Source organism: Salmo salar, chromosome ssa14 (assembly GCF_905237065.1).
Source record: "Salmo salar chromosome ssa14, Ssal_v3.1, whole genome shotgun sequence".
Taxonomy (NCBI): Eukaryota; Metazoa; Chordata; class Actinopteri; order Salmoniformes; family Salmonidae; genus Salmo; species Salmo salar.
In genome coordinates, this window is record NC_059455.1 from 34,995,857 (window position 1) to 35,017,527 (window position 21,671).

Sequence of the window (21,671 nt, forward strand, 5' to 3'; positions counted from 1 at the left end):
CCAGTCCTCTTCTGGCTGTGCCGGGTGGATATTATAACAGAACATGGTCAAGATGTTAAAATGTTCATAAATGACCAGCATGGTCAAATAATAATAATCATAGTAGTTGTCGAGGGTGCAACAAGCACGTCCGGTGAACAGGTCAGGGTTCCATAGCCGCAGGCAGAACAGTTGAAACTGGAGCAGCAGCACGGCCAGGTGGACTGGGGACAGCAAGGAGTCATCATGCCAGGTAGTCCTGAGGCATGGTCCTAGGGCTCAGGTCCTCCGAAGAGAGAAAGAAAGAAAGAAAGAAAGAAAGAAAGAGAGAAAGAGAGAATTAGAGAGAGCATATTTAAATTCACACAGGACACCGGATAAGACAAGAGAAATACTCCAGATGTAACAGACTGACCCTAGCCCCCGACACATAAACTACTGCAGCATAAATACTGGAGGCTGAGACAGGAGGGATCAGAAGACACTGTGGCCCCATCCGATGATACCCCCGGACAGGGCCAAACAGGCAGGATATAACCCCACCCACTTTGCCAAAGCACAGCCCCCACACCACTAGAGGGCTGTCTCCAACCACCAACTTACTGTCCTAAGACAAGGCCGAGTATAGCCCACAAAGATCTCCGCCACGGCACAACCCAAGGGGGAGGGGGGGGCACCAACCCAGACAGGAAGACCACGTCAGTGACTCAACCCACTCAAGTGACGTACCCCTCCCATGGACGGCATGGAAGAACACCAGTAAGGCAGTGACTCAGCCCCTGTAATAGGGTTAGAGGCAGAGAATTCCAGTGGAGAGAGGGGAACCGGCAAGGCAGAGACAGCAAGGGCGGTTCGTTGCTCCAGCCTTTCCGTTCACCTTCACACCCCTGGGCCAGACTATACTTAATCATAGGACCTACTGAAGAGATGTGTCTTCAGTAAAGACTTAAAGGTTGAGACTGAGTCTACGTCTCTCACATGGGTAGGCAGACCATTCCATAAAAATGGAGCTCTATAGGAGAAAGCCCTACCTCCAGCCGTTTGCTTAGAAATTCTAGGGACAATTAGGAGGCCTGCGTCTTGTGACCGTAGCGTACGTGTGGGTATGTACGGCAGGACCAAATCGGAAAGATAGGTAGGAGCAAGCCCATGTAATGCTTTGTAGGTTAGCAGTAAAACCTTGAAATCAGCCCTTGCCTTAACAGGAAGCCAGTGTAGAGAGGCTAGCACTGGAGTAATATGATACATTTTTTTGGTTCTAGTCAGGATTCTAGCAGCCGTATTTAGCACTAACTGAAGTTTCTTTAGTGCTTTATCCGGGTAGCCGGAAAGTAGAGCATTGCAGTAGTCCAGCCTAGAAGTAACAAAAGCATGGATACATTTTTCTGCATCATTTTTGGACAGAAAGTTTCTGATTTTTGCAATGTTACGTAGATGGAAAAAAGCTGTCCTTGAAACAGTCTTGATATGTTCTTCAAAAGAGAGATCAGGGTCCAGAGTAACGCCGAGGTCCTTCACAGTTTTATTTGAGACGACTGTACAACCATCCAGATTGATTGTCAGATTCAACAGAAGATCTCTTTGTTTCTTGGGACCTAGAACAAGCATCTCTGTTTTGTCCGAGTTTAAAAGTAGAAAGTCTGCAGCCATCCACTTCTTTATGTCTGAAACACAGGCTTCTAGCGAGGGCAATTTTGGGGCTTCACCATGTTTCATTGAAATGTACAGCTGTGTGTCGTCCGCATAGCAGTGAAATGTAACATTATGTTTTCGAATGACATCCCCAAGAGGTAAAATATATAGTGAAAACAATAGTGGTGCTAAAACGGAACCTTGAGGAACACCGACATTTACAATTGATTTGTCAGAGGACAAACCATTCACAGAGACAAACTGATATCTTTCCGACAGATAAGATCTAAACCAGGCCAGAACTTGTCCATGTAGACCAATTTGGGTTTCCAATCTCTCCAAAAGAATGTGGTGATCGATGGTATCAAAAGCAGCACTAAGATCTAGGAGCACGAGGACAGATGCAGAGCCTCGGTCTGACGTCATTAAAAGGTAATTTACCACCTTTACAAGTGCAGTCTCAGTGCTATGATGGGGTCTAAAACCAGACTGAAGCGTTTCGTATACATTGTTTGTCTTCAGGAAGGCAGTGAGGTTGCTGCGCAACAGCTTTTTCAAATTTTTTTGAGAGGAATGGAAGATTCGATATAGGCCGATAGTTTTTTATAATTTCTGGGTCAAGATTCGGCTTTTTCAAGAGAGGCTTTATTACTGCCACTTTTAGTGAGCTTGGTACACATCCGGTGGATAGAGAGCCGTTTATTATGTTCAACATAGGAGGGCCAAGCACAGAAAGCAGCTCTTTCAGTAGTTTAGTTGCAATAGGGTCCAGTATGCAGCTTGAAGGTTTAGAGGCCATGATTATTTCCATCATTGTGTCAAGAGATATAGTACTAAAGCACTTTAGTGTCTCCCTTGATCCTAGGTCCTGGCAGGGTTGTGCAGACTCAGGACAACGGAGCTTTGGAGGAATACTCAGATTTAAGGAGGAGTCTGTAATTTGCTTTCTAATGATCATGATCTTTTCCTCAAAGAAGTTCATGAATTCATCACTGCTGAAGTGAGAGCCATCCTCTCTTGGGGAATGCTGCTTTTAGTTAACTTTGCGACAGTATCAAAAAGAAATTTCGGATTGTTCTTATTTTCCTCAATTAAGTTGGAAAAATAGGATGATCGAGCAGCAGTGAGGGCTCTTCGATACTGCACGGTACTGTCTTTCCAAGCTAGTCGGAAGACTTCCAGTTTGGTGTGGCGCCATTTCCGTTCCAATTTTCTGTAAGCTTGCTTCAGAGCTCGTGTATTTTCTGTATACCAGGGAGCTAGTTTCTTATGACAAATGTTTTTAGTTTTTAGGGGTGCAACTGCATCTAGGGTATTGCGCAAGGTTAAATTGAGTTCCTCGGTTAGGTGGTTAACTGTTTTTTGTCCTCTGACGTCCTTGGGTAGGCAGAGGGAGTCTGGAAGGGCATCAAGGAATCTTTGGGTTGTCTGAGAATTTATAGCACGACAATTACCTCACTCTGGTTAGGAGACACTGGACAAGATGTCACTTCATCTTCAAGTACAGGCATCTGGACATGTGTGACCACCTGTCTCACAGCAGCAGGGTGCTTTGACCTGGTCAACATTTGGGCTTTCATTTCAGACTAATACTTATCTAGACGTTCTTGTATCTCAGCTGCTGTCCACCTATCAGCTTTTTTGAACTTTAAATCTGCAGAAAGAGAAGGATCTGGGCAGTGTTTCACAAACATCATCATTACCTCTCGGCTGGAGTCCTCGGTGCTCCGACCCTGCCTCCTCAAACACTCGTCGGCCACATCTAATGCCTTGTTCAACCGGATCCAGTCCTCCATGGCAATTTTCTCCTAGTACTGGCAAAGTGTTATAAAGATCGGCAAGAGGCATGGATGAATATGTCAACTCACTGAAATGTTGTTTCAGTATATCTATTATCACTTTGGGGTTCTCGTGAGGTTTCAGAGATGTATTGCTGCGGAGTGTTATCTTTATGACGTCTCTAGCTCTCCCCATAAGCTTGGACATGATCTCCTGCGACTGTTCTATGACCGGCACACCCCTCTTTCTCAGGTAAACGTCCATGAGTTCCTCCCATTCATGTACTGAGTACTTGTCAGACCCATCCCCTCTGAAACATAGAGGCTCTCTCACGTCTGACTGCATGACCAAGTTCATACCGAATAAATTAAGGGAGGGTGTGTCAGCGAATGTCTGGCCTGCACTGGAGCTCTGAGCATGTGCGCCGCTATCCTCCTTCCTCTCACCTTCCTTCCTAATTTGAGCTGATATAGACTGTCCTATCTGATGGGCGAGTTGTGTGATAAGATTTCCCAAGTCAGGACTGGCCACCTCTGAACTATCTGAGTGAGTGTCACTAGACATAATTACAGGAGCTGAGGGTGTGTCGTTAGGCACCCGAGTAGAGCAAAACTTTGGTGAATCTACATCTATAGTTCTAGCTGGGGTCTGAGGCAACTCCCTGGAAAACCTCCCTCTCCCAAGAACCAGTTCAAGCTCATCACCGAAGACACGTTCTCCTTTTCCAACAATATAAGTCATATTCACTATCAATATACACAAATAAAATGAAATATGTATGAACAATTTCAAATGAATCAGTTAATCTAAGAGATATACCTAACAAAACATTAGCTTTTTTCCCCTTGCGTGTATAAGAGATTTCACTTCCAACCTATTTATAGCATAGCAACTCCCGGCGACCAAGCTGGTGTTGATCAACGACGATTCACAATGATCCACGCTGATCTGGGTCACGGCACCAATGTAACCGGTTCTGCACCGGTACCTTTCTGCATTGTGTTCTGGTAAGGTGTAGGTGGAAGATAAGGCTTTGGACACAATTCAGCCGGGTTGTCTCTCTTTCAATGACTGCATGGAATGGATACAAATACAAGGCAAAAGTTACTGCTGCAGTCTGGACTCCATACAAGTATATTTGCCTCTCCTCCTCACGCTCTGAGCAAACTGAGGAGTAAGAGCATGGCTCCCGTTGATGACATCACAGCATTAACACAATTTAGAAAAGAAATACAATAAAATAATTCACTCTTGAAAGTAATGTAATACATCTTAAAATAACCTTAAAATAATAAATTAAAATAAATATGAGGGATTTTCGGTGAAATACATAAAGTATATTTTACTCCTGTTACACAGGCAATCAATCACTGATCTGGAAATCATTAGTATGAACTCATTCCAATCTTGCAATGAATTATCAGATACTTATGCTGCATTTGTAACCAAGTGGGAGATGTGAATTTACCAGTTGTGAAGTCGTAACTAGTTGGATGCATTCCCGTGCTTTGAACTCGTTGAGAAATGCCGATTGGCTAATGGCGAACAAGCTGCATAAACAATAAACTAAAAGTACAGCTATCATGCTTGTAAACAAACTATAGTGTTCAAAAACCATATTAATAGATTGCTTTTTATAAGTAATGTTTTGTTGTTGCATTTACCTGAAGAAAATGCAATTATCGAGGTAATTTTCATAGTAGATGACATCAGAGGTCAGCATGTGGGAGCTCAGGATGATAGACAAGTTTCCCACTAGTAATTACCAGTTGGAGGCCCGTTCAAGTGGAATCTTCCCAGTCATATATGGTGAATTACCACTTGGTTAGTGAACACAGCATTAGGTTGCGATCCCTTGCTCAGACAGTACATGCATCAACCAATGAGTGTGTCAGGAACCAGATTGCTATAACATATGTGGTTAGCTGATACTTATCCAGGCGTTGTAAGATCTGGCATGCCTCCGCAAAGACTGGTCAGAGGAACACACCCTTAATCTTGTGCCAATAAAACTGATTGTGGTTTCTATGGCTGCGTTTACACAAGCATCCCAATTCTGATCTTTTGCCCAAAATCTGATCTGATTGAGCAAAAGGCCAATGAGTGGGAAAAGACCAGAATTGGGCTGCCTGTTTACACAAATTCACAAATAATTCTGAAGGTAGAACATCATCCAGCAGGTCTAACTATAAAGTTCCACTGCATTTATTTAGAAATGCCTACTGCTTGCAAAATCATTTTTTCTGCTATAAAATGTTTTATTTGCAGGACAAGGATTGTCCAGACTTTCAAGAATGCCTGAATTGCTTTGGCTTGCTTTTATGGTTGACTGGATGGATGCAAGTTTCACCGTTCAATTTTTTCAGATCTAGAGGAGTGCAATTATAATATGGCATGAGACAATTATTGCATTCTGTCCATGCTGGCTTTCGAGGGCTACCTGAGACATGAAACAGATAGGTGGCAGTGCATACAGGCTGTCTCAAATGTATTAATTCGCATTTTTAGCAATTTTTTGAAAACGCACCGTAGCAGGAAATTCTATTGTCGAGACTATTTGTTTATGTCAACTTTCTAAATGTAATTTTTTTAAACAAAAAAATCACTGGAAAAGTAATGGAATAGCTAGTGATCTCATGGAAGGAAGAAAGCAATACTGCATTTCCAGAGTATTTGAACAGGTACAGAAAGAGACTTAAGCTTGTTTGGAATTGGAACTTTCCCATTTCTTACTCATCGCTTAGAAGTGTTGTAAATTCAACATCAAATCAACTGGGATATAGGGTACTATGGGGCGAGACGCACCCTGGGGTAAGACGTGCCCTCCCCTGTAACTCACAACAACAACAACAAAAATCAACAGTTCCTCTGGCTGCCGCTATTCTTGATCAACTACAAATGTCCTCTGTTTCAACATTTTTGAAGTCATTCCATCAAAACAATTGAGTTTAATTATTTATAATTTAGAAAAAGTTGCAGATATATTCCAATGAAGTTAGATACATACATGTAAGGAAGCCTTAAGATAAATCATCCATTTGTTTAAAGAGAAGCATTTTGATTGTTTTTTTAGTAAAGTAGTAATACGTTAGCTTAGTATGTTGAGGGCAGGAATCCGCCTGCCACACCAATGCGGCAAGATATCTCTTTATGGTTGATCATTTGTTTCTAGCTGTAATTTAGGCACTGGCTAGCCAAGTTAGCTAGCTAGCAACCTCACCAGCAGAAAGTCTGAGGTGAAATAAATGCTAGCCAGCTAGTTAGCATAATATGTCTATCATAGCCAGCTAATCCCCCAGTTAGCAGGAATAGGGGTTAGGGTCAGAATAGGTTCAGTTCTCCACCGTTCCTAAGATAATTCTGGTTTATTTTTAGATGAGTTAACAAGAAAATATCTGATTGTGAGGCTATGGCGAAGAGGCGCTCGTTGTGCCCTGAATGCTATTGAACATAGGCAGGGCATTAAGGCAGCTGCCCGGGCTTTTAATGTGCCACCCAAAACCCTGAGGTGCCACTGAGACAAGCAGGTCAAATCCCAGGCCACGGCCATTTGGGTGGGTAACCAGTCTTTCATTGGTTCTTTAGAATGAGACCTGGTGTGTCATACCCCAAAAATGGAAAGAGCCCTGGGATGTCCGAAAACTTACTTTTGACCTGGCGGAGAGGATGGGAATCCAAAACACATTGAATAAGGAAAGGCAGTTGGCAGGCATAGACTGGTTTTAACAGTTTTATGTAGCGGCACCCAGGATTAGCCATCCGTATATCCCACAAGCAACCAGTCTGGCTCAAGCTGAAGGCTTCACACCCACCATGACCTCTACCCCTGCCACAACTTCCACCCCACAGGTCTCCAGTGACCTTCCTCCAAATGTTGGTAAGAAAGGGAAACGTCAGCACACATTTTAGGAAATATAGTAGCAGTGTATTTTATTTAACTAGGCAAGTCAGTAGAGAACAAATTCTTATTTACAATGACCACCTACCCCGGCCAAACCCTAACAACGCTGGGCCAAATTGTGCGCCACCCCACGGGACTCCCAATCACGGCCGGTTGAACCAGGGTCTAGTGACGCCTCTCGCACTGAAATGCAGTGCCTTAGACCGCTGCGCCACTCGGGAGCCCATTATAATTGAACCAATAGTCATGAGTTCCTGTTCAAAAGTACCAGGTCTACAAACAGTGGCCATATTGGAGTCGCCCCCCAGGCCAAGGAAAATGCCAAGTCAGCTACAGTCGACATCGTCACCCCACAAGAGGTTCCTGGAGGACAAGGCAAAAAAAAAAAAAAAAAAGCAAAGGCAGAACGAAACCCGTGACGCTTGTTCTGTTACCGGATACAGTGCAAATACTGGGCTCATGAGCTATGCTGAAATTTAACTGGGGTGGGATTCATTTGTGACCTGTCAGAGGGGAAATGCCAGTGTTATGAAATGTTTAATCAGTTATATTCCAATGAATGTGCCAAAAATATTAAACTGATGGAAACAGTTTAATCTTGAACTGCTGGGATTTTAAATCTTGCCTTAGTCTAGTTAAACTGAACATAAGCGTTAGAAAGGTACGCATTTTTGCAGGTGATGTATGAAAGGCACTGAAACCAAGGCATAATCTTTGGGGTAAATTCCCTGATGGGCACTTGCTTAAAAAAATAAAATAATTACATTTGAACTAAAATGTAAACTGCTGCCATTTTCCTGGATTGTTACCTAAGCATGGCCATCAGCCACCTACAAGCTCTAAACTTGGCTTGTGTCAATTTGATCTTGGGGTGGGCTACTGCTGAAAAAGTATAGCCAACAATAACCAGGTTCACTTATGACAATCTTTCAAATAGCTTTACCATTGCATGAACACCTGCTGTGACTATCATTAGCAAACTAATTATGCCAAGAGAAGAAAGTGTTACAGTTCAAGAGTAAAAAGGACACTGGGTAGTCCAGAACAAAGTCGCAAAACACTGAGCACTCACATTGTGATCATCTTCTTACAACCAGATGGTCACCTCTTGGCTATTTTGTGTAGATACCGGCCCGCACTACTGGATTTAGGGTACAGCTCATCAGGATCATAGCATTTTGACAACCATTAGAGACAAAAACCATTGTAAAGTACTCATTTTATTGAAACATGCTAAAGTCAAAGGACTTCAAATCCATACTGGGTTGTAGTTTCCACCACTTCTCTAAATGTACTGTGATGCACACCCTTCAGGCCACCAACAATTAGATGGCTGTGGAGACAGAAAAGACAGCCATCCCTGTAACAGGTTGAAGAATTGTTAGTAACATGCATCTCATTGCCGTTGGGGGATGTTACAGTAAAATGACCGCCAATAACCAGCACACACACACACACCTGACAAGCAAAGTGTTCCAGACCATTACACCAACCAGTCAACTGAACACAGAACACAATGACAGATGAGTAGGTTACAGGTTCAAGTTCATTTGGCATCAAATCTGATACATTTCTAAATGTAAACTATAGTCTTCAATGCCAAAATCACCAACCTTGTTTTACAGTAGGATATTTTACAAATTCACTGGGGATCCGGGTTTCAGAGTATTCCACTATTGTGAGCGGTCCAAGAACAGAGTTTTGAACCAGGCCCTGGGGTCCTGAGAAAAAAAATGAATTACTTCAAGCTGCATTCCCATCAGAAACTCAAGAGTGATCAGCTCAAATGAATATGGAACTAAACAGTTCATTCAGGCTTGAAATGAAGTGCCTCAAAATACCTGAATCCACACCCCTCTTCAACCGAGGCTTGCAACTCGAGTCACAGCACTTGCAGAGGTCACTTTGAGACGGGTCATCCAGCAGCTCCCATCTATGAATAAAAAAAGTTGGCTGTTGCATTGGCACTAACGTCATTATGGTCCAATGTTAAAGAATGTGACCAATACTTACTCTCCAGTCTCTTTAATGTAGTGGCAGGCCTTCTTTTCTATATCAAAAACCTCAGGGTCCCATGCAACAAGCTTACAATGAATATACACCTGGGGTGAAAGAGAACAGTCAAGAGCTACAGTATGAAAACAACCCAGTCATACCGAGAACTTGTGGTCCACTCACTTCCTCGCCTAGGGCAAACTTGAAGGACTGCAGGTAAAGCAGAATAGCAGACGAGTGGTACCTAGGCAGGAACCTGGAGTTCCCCGTCTTCCCATCAGCAAGGCAACTGAAAATGCATTGTGCAATGAGCAGACAAACAGAACTTCCATCCAGCAAATAATCTAACTTTAAAATGTATTCCATACTTTAATGGGATGAATCCCCCAGTGCACATTTTGGCTTTCGCCTAGCACTACACTGCAGATTCAAATAATCAAAGCTTGATGACGAGTTGGTCATTTGAGTAGGCTGTGTAGTGCTAGGCAGTCAAAAACCAAAACATGGCCATAGCCAGGTCTGGTACATACCCCTTGTTGGTGATGATGGGGTACACCAGGCTCGCAGACTGCAGTTCTGGTGTTGTGGCCGCCACACACTCCTCCAAGAGCAGCAGCAAGGGCTGATGGTCCTTCTGATCCACTGCTGCCCAGATGGGGATGAAAGAGCCCAGGGGAAACAGGCTGGTCTTAGCCAGACCAGTAAGGTCTTCTACATGCAACAGAGAGGGGAAGGGGCGCAATGCTCATACGTACTGTACAGCCACAGGTTTCAACTAGCTTTGGGCAGTGTCCTCTGCTAGGAATTTCTTTACCAGGTAAGTTGACTGAACATATTCTTACAATAATTGATGTTGTATGAGTCACTCACCATTGAGGAGTGCCATGTGGAAAACCAATCCTCCATGACCCTCAGCACTACCATAGGCAGGGATAAGGAATGGGGGAATCCACCCCTCAGGTCTACAAACAAGGGGGAATGTTTGGTTTAATAATGAAGGTGGCGAAGGCTTAGGAAGATTTGATTCCAACACCATAGCTACAGTACACTACACCCAATAGAGCCCTAAAACGCAACTCAGTTCCACTGCATTTTGTTAGTCATTCCCCCTAGTCAGGGACTGATTTAGACCTGGGACACCAGGTGTGTGCAATTAATGATAAAGTAGAACCGAAAGACAGCAGGCGCCAGACCTCTTAGGGTAAGAGTTGAGTACCCCTGGCATAGATGGTTACCTTATGTAAACACACTTAATATGGTGACTAATAGCAGCAGGTTTGGGCTTTCGGTCAGGTCTGTAAGTCAGGTTGGTTGAATAGATGTGTTTTTGCCAGTCACCTAGGGAACAGAAGGAGAAGCATTAGTCGTCACAGGATTCAAAATGGCATACATTGGGTCAAGAGTCAGACATTACCCGTTTCTTGATGGCACAGCCATTGAGGTTGTAGTGGAATGTCGCCATCCCTTCTCCCGTGGGTAGAACAGAAAATGTGGACGGAACACAGTGTCCAAGGAAAAGACGGGCAGCATTTTCAACCAGCTCTGGACTGACCTTCCATGTCACTTTAATGGAGTGTTTCTCACAATCCACATTAAAATCTAAAAATATAAATTTGATAATGTCATCATTCACATCTCAAGGGTCAGCATGCGATAAGTAGCCTATTCAAGTTAACATGGTCTCAGCGCTGCGTAATCATATTATGCGTTCATTATTAGACGTACCTTCATTGGCAGCGCTTGCTGCTACAACAGCCAAAACAATTGCACATTGCCAAAGGAGAGACATGACTGAATGATCTAGGAGTGCCTACAAACTACAAATATTTATGGACCAATTGATCCTAATCATCTTAATTCTGAACACCTGTGAGAGGTCAAGGAGCGATAATTATAGACCTAAAAACTTACCAACGTCATCAGTTTTGGTATTTCCTGGTCTGAAAACATCCTTGAATTTTTATGGGTTTTAAAAGTAAAAATTGTAATAGTCACATCTTTTCCCCATAAAGTAGTCTGCAAAGCGGAACCTATGTCTCACAAAACACGATGGACGGACGGAATAGTGACTTACACAGGAAATAAAGTTGAATCAAAAAGATTGAACAATCTGGTTTGCTCAATTTGACAGTACCACACCAAGTGTGGATTAGGTATTTTTTACATCGATTTAAAGCGTATTTTATGCGACAGTCAAAATGCTGATCAAGGTTAAGGTAAGACCAGCTATTTAATTGGTGGCCAAGTCCGCTAGTTTACATAATCAAATCAAATCAAATGTATTTATATAGCCCTTCGTACATCAGCTGATATCTCAAAGTGCTGTACAGAAACCCAGCCTAAAACCCCAAACAGCAAGCAATGCATGTGAAAGAGGCACGGTGGCTAGGAAAAACTCCCTAGGAAAAACTCCCTAGAAAGGCCAAAAAACCTAGGAAGAAACCTAGAGAGGAACCAGGCTATGAGGGGTGGCCAGTCCTCTTCTGGCTGTGCCGGGTGGATATTATAACAGAACATGGTCAAGATGTTAAAATGTTCATAAATGACCAGCATGGTCAAATAATAATAATCATAGTAGTTGTCGAGGGTGCAACAAGCACGTCCGGTGAACAGGTCAGGGGTTCCATAGCCGCAGGCAGAACAGTTGAAACTGGAGCAGCAGCACGGCCAGGTGGACTGGGGACAGCAAGGAGTCATCATGCCAGGTAGTCCTGAGGCATGGTCCTAGGGCTCAGGTCCTCCGAGAGAAAGAAAGAAAGAAAGAAAGAAAGAAAGAAAGAGAGAAAGAGAGAATTAGAGAGAGCATATTTAAATTCACACAGGACACCGGATAAGACAAGAGAAATACTCCAGATGTAACAGACTGACCCTAGCCCCGACACATAAACTACTGCAGCATAAATACTGGAGGCTGAGACAGGAGGGATCAGAAGACACTGTGGCCCCATCCGATGATACCCCGGACAGGGCCAAACAGGCAGGATATAACCCCACCCACTTTGCCAAAGCACAGCCCCACACCACTAGAGGGATGTCTCCAACCACCAACTTACTGTCCTAAGACAAGGCCGAGTATAGCCCACAAAGATCTCCGCCACGGCACAACCCAAGGGGGAGGGGGGGGGCACCAACCCAGACAGGAAGACCACGTCAGTGACTCAACCCACTCAAGTGACGTACCCCTCCCATGGACGGCATGGAAGAACACCAGTAAGGCAGTGACTCAGCCCCTGTAATAGGGTTAGAGGCAGAGAATTCCAGTGGAGAGAGGGGAACCGGCAAGGCAGAGACAGCAAGGGCGGTTCGTTGCTCCAGCCTTTCCGTTCACCTTCACACCCCTGGGCCAGACTATACTTAATCATAGGACCTACTGAAGAGATGTGTCTTCAGTAAAGACTTAAAGGTTGAGACTGAGTCTACGTCTCTCACATGGGTAGGCAGACCATTCCATAAAAATGGAGCTCTATAGGAGAAAGCCCCTACCTCCAGCCGTTTGCTTAGAAATTCTAGGGACAATTAGGAGGCTCATGCGCTTGTGACCGTAGCGTACGTGTGGGTATGTACGGCAGGACCAAATCGGAAAGATAGGTAGGAGCAAGCCCATGTAATGCTTTGTAGGTTAGCAGTAAAACCTTGAAATCAGCCCTTGCCTTAACAGGAAGCCAGTGTAGAGAGGCTAGCACTGGAGTAATATGATACATTTTTTGGTTCTAGTCAGGATTCTAGCAGCCGTATTTAGCACTAACTGAAGTTTCTTTAGTGCTTTATCCGGGTAGCCGGAAAGTAGAGCATTGCAGTAGTCCAGCCTAGAAGTAACAAAAGCATGGATACATTTTTCTGCATCATTTTGGACAGAAAGTTTCTGATTTTTGCAATGTTACGTAGATGGAAAAAAGCTGTCCTTGAAACAGTCTTGATATGTTCTTCAAAAGAGAGATCAGGGTCCAGAGTAACGCCGAGGTCCTTCACAGTTTTATTTGAGACGACTGTACAACCATCCAGATTGATTGTCAGATTCAACAGAAGATCTCTTTGTTTCTTGGGACCTAGAACAAGCATCTCTGTTTTGTCCGAGTTTAAAAGTAGAAAGTCTGCAGCCATCCACTTCTTTATGTCTGAAACACAGGCTTCTAGCGAGGGCAATTTTGGGGCTTCACCATGTTTCATTGAAATGTACAGCTGTGTGTCGTCCGCATAGCAGTGAAATGTAACATTATGTTTTCGAATGACATCCCCAAGAGGTAAAATATATAGTGAAAACAATAGTGGTGCTAAAACGGAACCTTGAGGAACACCGACATTTACAATTGATTTGTCAGAGGACAAACCATTCACAGAGACAAACTGATATCTTTCCGACAGATAAGATCTAAACCAGGCCAGAACTTGTCCATGTAGACCAATTTGGGTTTCCAATCTCTCCAAAAGAATGTGGTGATCGATGGTATCAAAAGCAGCACTAAGATCTAGGAGCACGAGGACAGATGCAGAGCCTCGGTCTGACGTCATTAAAAGGTAATTTACCACCTTCACAAGTGCAGTCTCAGTGCTATGATGGGGTCTAAAACCAGACTGAAGCGTTTCGTAGACATTGTTTGTCTTCAGGAAGGCAGTGAGGTTGCTGCGCAACAGCTTTTCAAATTTTTTTGAGAGGAATGGAAGATTCGATATAGGCCGATAGTTTTTATAATTTCTGGGTCAAGATTCGGCTTTTTCAAGAGAGGCTTTATTACTGCCACTTTTAGTGAGCTTGGTACACATCCGGTGGATAGAGAGCCGTTTATTATGTTCAACATAGGAGGGCCAAGCACAGAAAGCAGCTCTTTCAGTAGTTTAGTTGCAATAGGGTCCAGTATGCAGCTTGAAGGTTTAGAGGCCATGATTATTTCCATCATTGTGTCAAGAGATATAGTACTAAAGCACTTTAGTGTCTCCCTTGATCCTAGGTCCTGGCAGGGTTGTGCAGACTCAGGACAACGGAGCTTTGGAGGAATACTCAGATTTAAGGAGGAGTCTGTAATTTGCTTTCTAATGATCATGATCTTTTCCTCAAAGAAGTTCATGAATTCATCACTGCTGAAGTGAGAGCCATCCTCTCTTGGGGAATGCTGCTTTTTAGTTAACTTTGCGACAGTATCAAAAGAAATTTCGGATTGTTCTTATTTTCCTCAATTAAGTTGGAAAAATAGGATGATCGAGCAGCAGTGAGGGCTCTTCGATACTGCACGGTACTGTCTTTCCAAGCTAGTCGGAAGACTTCCAGTTTGGTGTGGCGCCATTTCCGCTCCAATTTTCTGTAAGCTTGCTTCAGAGCTCGTGTATTTTCTGTATACCAGGGGAGCTAGTTTCTTATGACAAATGTTTTTAGTTTTTAGGGGGTGCAACTGCATCTAGGGTAATGCGCAAGGTTAAATTGAGTTCCTCGGTTAGGTGGTTAACTGTTTTTTGTCCTCTGACGTCCTTGGGTAGGCAGAGGGGGAGTCTGGAAGGGCATCAAGGAATCTTTGGGTTGTCTGAGAATTTATAGCACGACAATTACCTCACTCTGGTTAGGAGACACTGGACAAGATGTCACTTCATCTTCAAGTACAGGCATCTGGACATGTGTGACCACCTGTCTCACAGCAGCAGGGTGCTTTGACCTGGTCAACATTTGGGCTTTCATTTCAGACTAATACTTATCTAGACGTTCTTGTATCTCAGCTGCTGTCCACCTATCAGCTTTTTTGAACTTTAAATCTGCAGAAAGAGAAGGATCTGGGCAGTGTTTCACAAACATCATCATTACCTCTCGGCTGGAGTCCTCGGGTGCTCGACCCTGCCTCCTCAAACACTCGTCGGCCACATCTAATGCCTTGTTCAACCGGATCCAGTCCTCCATGGCAATTTCTCCTAGTACTGGCAAAGTGTTATAAAGATCGGCAAGAGGCATGGATGAATATGTCAACTCACTGAAATGTTGTTTCAGTATATCTATTATCACTTTGGGGTTCTCGTGAGGTTTCAGAGATGTGTTGCTGCGGAGTGTTATCTTCCATATGCGTCTCTAGCTCTCCCCATAAGCTTGGACATGATCTCCTGCGGCAGCATTTCTACCAGCCGGCAACCTCTTTCTCAGGTAAACGTCCATGGGTTCCTCCACATTCATGTACTGAGTACTTGTCAGACCCATCCCCTCTGAGACATAGGAGGCTCTCTCACGATCTGACTGCATGACAAGTTCCATACCGAGATAAATTAAGGGAGGGATTGTGTCCAGCGAATGTCTGGCCTGCACTGGAGCTCTGAGCATGTGCGCTTGCTATCCTCCTTCACTCTCACCTTCCTTCCTAATTTGAGCTGATATAGGCTGTCTCTATCTGATGGGCGGGTTGACGTGATAAAATTTCCCAAATTCAGGACTGGCCACCTGAACTATCTGAGTGAGTGTCACTAGACATAATTACAGGAGCTGGGGGTGTGTCGTTAGGCACCCGAGTAGAGAACAAAACTTTGGTGAGTCTACATCTATAGTTCTGGCTGGGGTCTGGGGCAAACTCCCTGGAAAACCTCCCTCTCCCAAGAACCAGTTCAAGCTCATCACCGATGATACGTTCTCCTTTTCCAACAATATAAGTCATATTATTCACTATCAATATACACAAATTAAAATGAAATATGTATGAGACAATTTCAAAATGAATCAGTTAATCTAAGAGATATACCTAACAAAACATTAGCTTTTTCCCCCTTGCGTGTATAGAATTTCACTTCCAACCTATTTATAGCATAGCAACTCCCACGGCGACCAAGCTGGTGTTGATCATGACGATTCACAATGATCCCGCGCGCTGATCTGGGTCACGGCACCAATGTAACGGTTCTGCGGTACCTTTCTGCATTGTGTTCTGGTAAGGTGTAGGTGGAAGATAAGGCTTTGGACACGAATTCAGCCGGTTGTCTCTCTTTCAATGACTGCATGGAATGGATACAAATACAAGGCAAAAGTTACTGCTGCAGTCTGGACTCCCATACAAGTAGCTGTTTGCCTCTCACTCCTCACGCTCTGAGCAAGCTGAGGAGTAAGAGCATAGCTCCCGTTGATGACATCACAGCATTAACACAAATTAGAAAAAAATACAATAAAATAATTCACTCTTGAAAGTAATGTAATACATCTTAAAACAACCTTAAAATAATAAATTAAAATAAATATATGAGATTTTGGTGAAATACAAGAAGTATATTTTACTCCTGTTACACAGGCAATCAATCACCCTGATCTGGAAATCCTTAGTATGAACTCCGATTCCAATCTTGCAATGAATTATCAGATACTTATGCTGCCTTTGTGGCTTAAGTGGGAGATAGTGAATTTACCAAGTTGTTGGTCGTAACTAGTTGGATGCATTCCCGCTTTGAACTCGTTGAGAAATGCCGATTGGCTAATGGCCAGAACAAACTGCATAAACAATAAACTAAAAGTACAGCTTCCGCTAGTTTACATACTGAATTATCATCTCATCACCGATCTAGCTATCTGCCGTAGCTAAATATATGAATAGATCTGAAAAGCGCTATATAGTGGGCATCGCAGCAGGCCATTGGCATTGAAACAGTCATCCCTGTATCCAATGCAGAGTTCGCTAACGTTAACTATACTGAACCAAAATATAAACGCCACAAGCAACGGTTAAAGATTTTTCTGAGTTTCATTTCATATAAGGAAATCAGTCAATTTAATTAAATTCATTAGGCTCCAACCTATGGATTTCACAGGACTGGGCAGGGGCGCAGCCATGGGTGGGACTGGGAGGGCAGGGGCGCAGCCACATGGGAGCCAGGCCAAGCCAATCAGAATGAGTTTTTCCCCACAAAAGGGCTTTATTACAGACAGAAATACTCCTCAGTTTCATCAGCTGTCAGGGTCCCTCAGGTGAAGAAGCCAGATGTGGACGTCCTGGGCTGGCGTGGTTACACGTGGTTGTGAGGCCGGTTGGACGTACTGCCAATTTCTCTAAAATGACGTTGTTTGTTTGTTTGTTTGAGTTTATTTTATTTTTACAGGGACAGTGCACATTAATCAACGTTTCAGTAAAAGTGCCGGTTTTAGCCAGCCGGCTAATTTTCAACCGCAGTCCCTGGGCAGGTTATTAAAAACAATTACAATATAGACAATCATTGAACAGTGAGCACACACAGAGTAACATAGGACAAGCAAGACATAGCATACAGACAGAGCAACATAGGACAAGGAAGATGTAGCATACAGACAGAGCAACATAGAACAAAAAGCAACAAGACAAAATCCATAAAAACAACAAAGTGTTTCCACACCTCACAAGCTACAGACAACATGGAAAGCGGCAATACACAGCTAGGGATTATGTTCACAAGTCTGATTGACCTTTAGCCATGTCTTCATGCATTTTGTGAAAGTGTGATATGTGGTGCAGTTATGTGTGTCTGATGGCAGTGTATTCCAGACATGGGAAGCTCTCACAGAGAAAGCAGATTTACTAAAGGTGCTTTTCCTTAAGGGAACTATACAGTCACCTCTCATGGCAGACCTTGTGGATCTGCTGCCATATGTTTGGGTTTTCTGTTTTACAAAAATACTGAGTGGAGGGGGAGCTAGGCCATTTAGGATCTTGAATACAAGACATGCGTCGGTGTATTGCACAAGATTTTCCCAACTCAGGAGCTCATGCTTTCTGAGGATGTAACAGTGATGATGGCTATTGGGCTTTCCATCGAGCACTTTGAGAGCCTGGAGGCGGCTTATGGTAGAGAAATTAAGTCAATTCTCTGGCAAAAAAAGTTTTGGTGGACTTTCCTGCAGTCAGCATGGCAATTGCATGCTCCCTCAAAACTTGACACATCTGTGGCATTGTGTTGTGATAAAACGGCACATTTTAGAGCAGCCTTTTATTGTCCCTAGCACAAGGTGTCAAAGTGGATTGTTTGGATTGTTTTGGCAAAGGGTAAATGCTAACTAACAGGGATTTAAACAAATTCGTGCAAAAAAAGAGAGAAAAGCTTTTTGTTTAGAGAGAAACATTTGTTTTTTTAGTAAAGTAGTAAATGCTAGGTTAGTATGTTGAGGGCAGGATGCCCCGCCTATGCGGCAAGATATCTCTCCTCTTTATGGTTGATCATTTGTTTCTAGCTGTAATTTAGGCACCGGCTAGCCCAGTTCGCAACCTCACTAGCAGAAAGTCTGAGGTGAAATAAATGCTAGCCAGCTAGATAGCATAATATGTCTATTAGCATAGCTAGCTAATTCCCAGTTAGCAGGGTCAGAGTTAGAATAGGGTTCAGGTTTGGGGCCAGGGTTAGGATTAGAATAGGGGTTAGGGTTATTGTCAATTGGCGATGCCTATAATAAATGTCAGCAAGCAATCAAGTTAACCACTGCCATCTGTGTGTTTTGCTATGTTAACAACCTCCAGCTGCAAGTGTAACTGGTTCTGCACCGGTCCCTTTCTGCGTTGTGTTCTGGTAAGGTGTAGGTGGAAGATAAGGCTCTGGACACAATTCAGCCGGTTCTCTCTCTTTTAATGACAGCACGGAATGGATACAAATACAAGGCAAAAGTAAGTTACTGCTGCAGTCTGGACTCCATACAAGTATATTTGCCTCTCCTCATCACACTCTGAGCAAACTGAGGAGTAAGAGCATGGCTCCTGCTGATGACATCACAGCATTAACACAATTTAGAAAAGAAATACAATAAAATAGTTCACTCTTGAAAGTAATGTAATACATCTTAAAATAACCTTAAAATAATACATTAAAATAAATATGAGGGATTTTCGGTGAAATGCATAAAGTATATTTTACACCTGTTACATTCACCCCTCCTGAATTTTACCAAAATCCTGAATGCATATCAAACAAGGTATGGAACACAAGGGACACCAAACTCTACTGAGTCACTACTGGCACAAGTGAACACCAAGATCTCATCTTTGGTCTCTGCTATACAAGCTATCTGCAGGCAGATTCAGAGGAATCTAAGGTTGATCAGGCCTGAGAACCTCCTGGACAAATACGATGCCAAGTACATCATACAACACTCGTCCTCACATCACATTATCCCTTGACACCATTCTACACATCACTTAGATGGCTTTACATATCCATGAATATTCCTCAGAACAACAGAAGAAATAAAGAAAACCTTTTTTTAAAACAGAGTTAGAAGAGACTGGGACTTCTTTCCTAGTGTGGTGGCTCAGCCCTCCATAGTGAATGGTCTCTGAGCCATTGTCTCAATAAGTCGACTTACAGATTTCACTACCCTGCCAGTGCGTGTTCTGACCACATCTTGCGAATCACGTGAACCCGGTCTTTGTAAGTCTTGGTCACTAGCTAAATCAGCTGGTGCAATTGAGTCAGGAATACCTGAAGGTTCTGTGTCAGGGACTACAGCTACCCTGTCATAGTCAGGAATGCTAATAGCTGTCTCATTATCGAGAGATAGCTGAGCTTGACGGTCTTGAGTTGGATTGTCCCTGCAGCTGTACGCTGACTGTTCTTGCTCCATCTCATCTCTGACTGTCTCCTGTCTCTCGGAAGATTCCTGACTTGCAGGGTCATATACTCCACTGAGTATCCATGAACTGGTCATATCTCCAGAGCTTTCCTCTTCATCAAAGCCTTAAAGGTCCATTGACTGACGCTCATAAATTCATTAGGCCCCAATCTATGGATTTCACAGGACTGGGCAGGGGCGCAGCCATGGGTGGGACTGGGAGGGCAAGTGCTCAGCCACAGGGGAGCCAGGCCAAGCCAATCAGAATGAGTTTTTCCCCACAAAAGGGCTTTATTACAGACATAAATACTCCTCAGTTTCATCAGCTGTCAGGGTCCCTCAGGTGAAGAAGCCAGATGTGGACATCCTGGGCTGGCGTGGTCACACATGGTCTGCGGTTGTGATGCCAGTTGGACGTACTGCCAAATTCTCTAAAATAACATTGGAGGCGGCTTATGGTAGAGAAATTAACATTAAATTATCTGCCAACAGCTTTGGTGGACTTTCCTGCAGTCAGCATGACAATTGCACGCTCCCTAAAAACTTGACACATCTGTGGCATTGTGTTGTGTGACAAAACATTTTAGAGCAGCCTTTTATAGTCCTTAAGTGGATGGATTGTTTTGGCAAAGGAGAAATGCTCACTAGTAGGGATTTAAACAAATTCATGCAAAAGAATGAGAGAAATAAGCTTTTTGTGCTTATGAAAAATGTCTGCCATCTTTTATATCAGCTCATGAAACATTAGACCAACACTTTCCATGTTGCATTTATATTTTTGTTCAGTATAACTAATTTACTTTAGGTAGCTAACTAACTATAGGCTAGCTGGGTGTTACTGCCTAACTAAATTCAATTGTATGGCCTATGTCCTACATTTGAGCTTCTTTGCTCACCCAGTCTACATCTTAATCCAGACAGGATACAAGGCCTCACTTAGTACAATAAACAGGTGCTGTAGAACCATAGCCATTACCCACTAATTTAGGCCAAACCTTATAAGATGTTGCTGTTAAATGCAATATGGTATTTTATGCTCTAAAATGATCAGTTATTTTACTGTTACAGACTCTCACTGGCAAAGAAATAGAGATCGACATTGAGCCCACAGACAAGGTATGAAACATCTACATTAGTCTCATGGATTTGCTTTCTATGTGTAATATTTTGATTACTCATGTCAGCATACATTGCTGGGGAGTGACACCCTAGTAAAGACATTTAGCTTATATGCTCTCTTGTATACATGAAGGTGGAGAGAATTAAAGAAAGAGTGGAGGAGAAAGAGGGTATTCCACCTCAACAACAAAGACTCATCTACAGTGGAAAACAGATGTTAGTGATCAACCCTTCCATCACAATCTTGTCATGAAACATCAGCTCCATTTAATCAAGTGGTGGTATTACATGTTGGATGTTTTATCTGCTCCCATCCCTCAGGAACGATGAGAAGACTGCTGCAGACTACAAGATCCAGGGAGGCTCAGTTCTGCATCTGGTCCTGGCGCTAAGAGGAGGGCTAGTCTGCCACTGTAACAGAATACAACTCATCGTCTAGTGGGCAGTGGGGCCGGCCTTGTGCCAACCCACAAGTTTCTGTCATTGTCACTCACACCATGTTGCAGCACAGAGCAGCGAATTGCCACAATGGTGTGGCACTAAAATTCTTAGGCTTCCTGGGCCTCAGCAAACAAAGGACTTTCTGCTATAATTCTTCTGTGTAGATTGTTTTTGTAACCACCTCTTGCTGTAAGTTTAAGTATTTTGCTTGTGATTAAAAAGGTAAAGTTGACTGTTTTTGTTTTGAAGTACGTGGCTGTATGGCTGCTATTGTAGGAGTGTGTGACTTAGCAGTGCATTGTAAAACTA

The 21,671-nt window shown here is 43.3% G+C and overlaps 1 protein-coding gene and 1 non-coding gene across 5 annotated transcripts in view; one reads left to right on the forward strand and one right to left on the reverse strand.

The window, feature by feature from the left end:
• Window positions 1–21,594, forward strand: part of LOC106569431 (NEDD8) — a 45,553-nt gene extending 23,959 nt beyond the window's left edge. For 2 of the 4 annotated variants that reach the window (XM_014140784.2, XM_045694286.1), the window contains exons 2-4: window positions 20,871–20,918; window positions 21,055–21,137; window positions 21,243–21,594. In XM_014140784.2, coding sequence (XP_013996259.1) covers window positions 20,871–20,918; window positions 21,055–21,137; window positions 21,243–21,360 — 249 coding nt within the window. In that variant the 3' untranslated portion in view covers window positions 21,361–21,594. Of the gene's footprint in view, window positions 1–11,313; window positions 11,503–18,754; window positions 18,862–20,870; window positions 20,919–21,054; window positions 21,138–21,242 lie in introns of those variants that run through there. The other 2 variants (XM_045694285.1, XM_045694284.1) reach the window with 2 other exon arrangements.
• Window positions 8,492–11,170, reverse strand: LOC106569434 (uncharacterized). Its single transcript, XR_006758811.1, has 11 exons — window positions 11,012–11,170; window positions 10,701–10,885; window positions 10,522–10,624; window positions 10,157–10,248; window positions 9,817–9,997; window positions 9,470–9,575; window positions 9,305–9,393; window positions 9,133–9,224; window positions 8,905–9,012; window positions 8,750–8,791; window positions 8,492–8,651 (listed from the first exon to the last, which is right to left on the reverse strand). It is a non-coding gene; the product is annotated as an uncharacterized protein (transcript).
• Window positions 21,595–21,671: the final 77 nt, after the last annotated feature.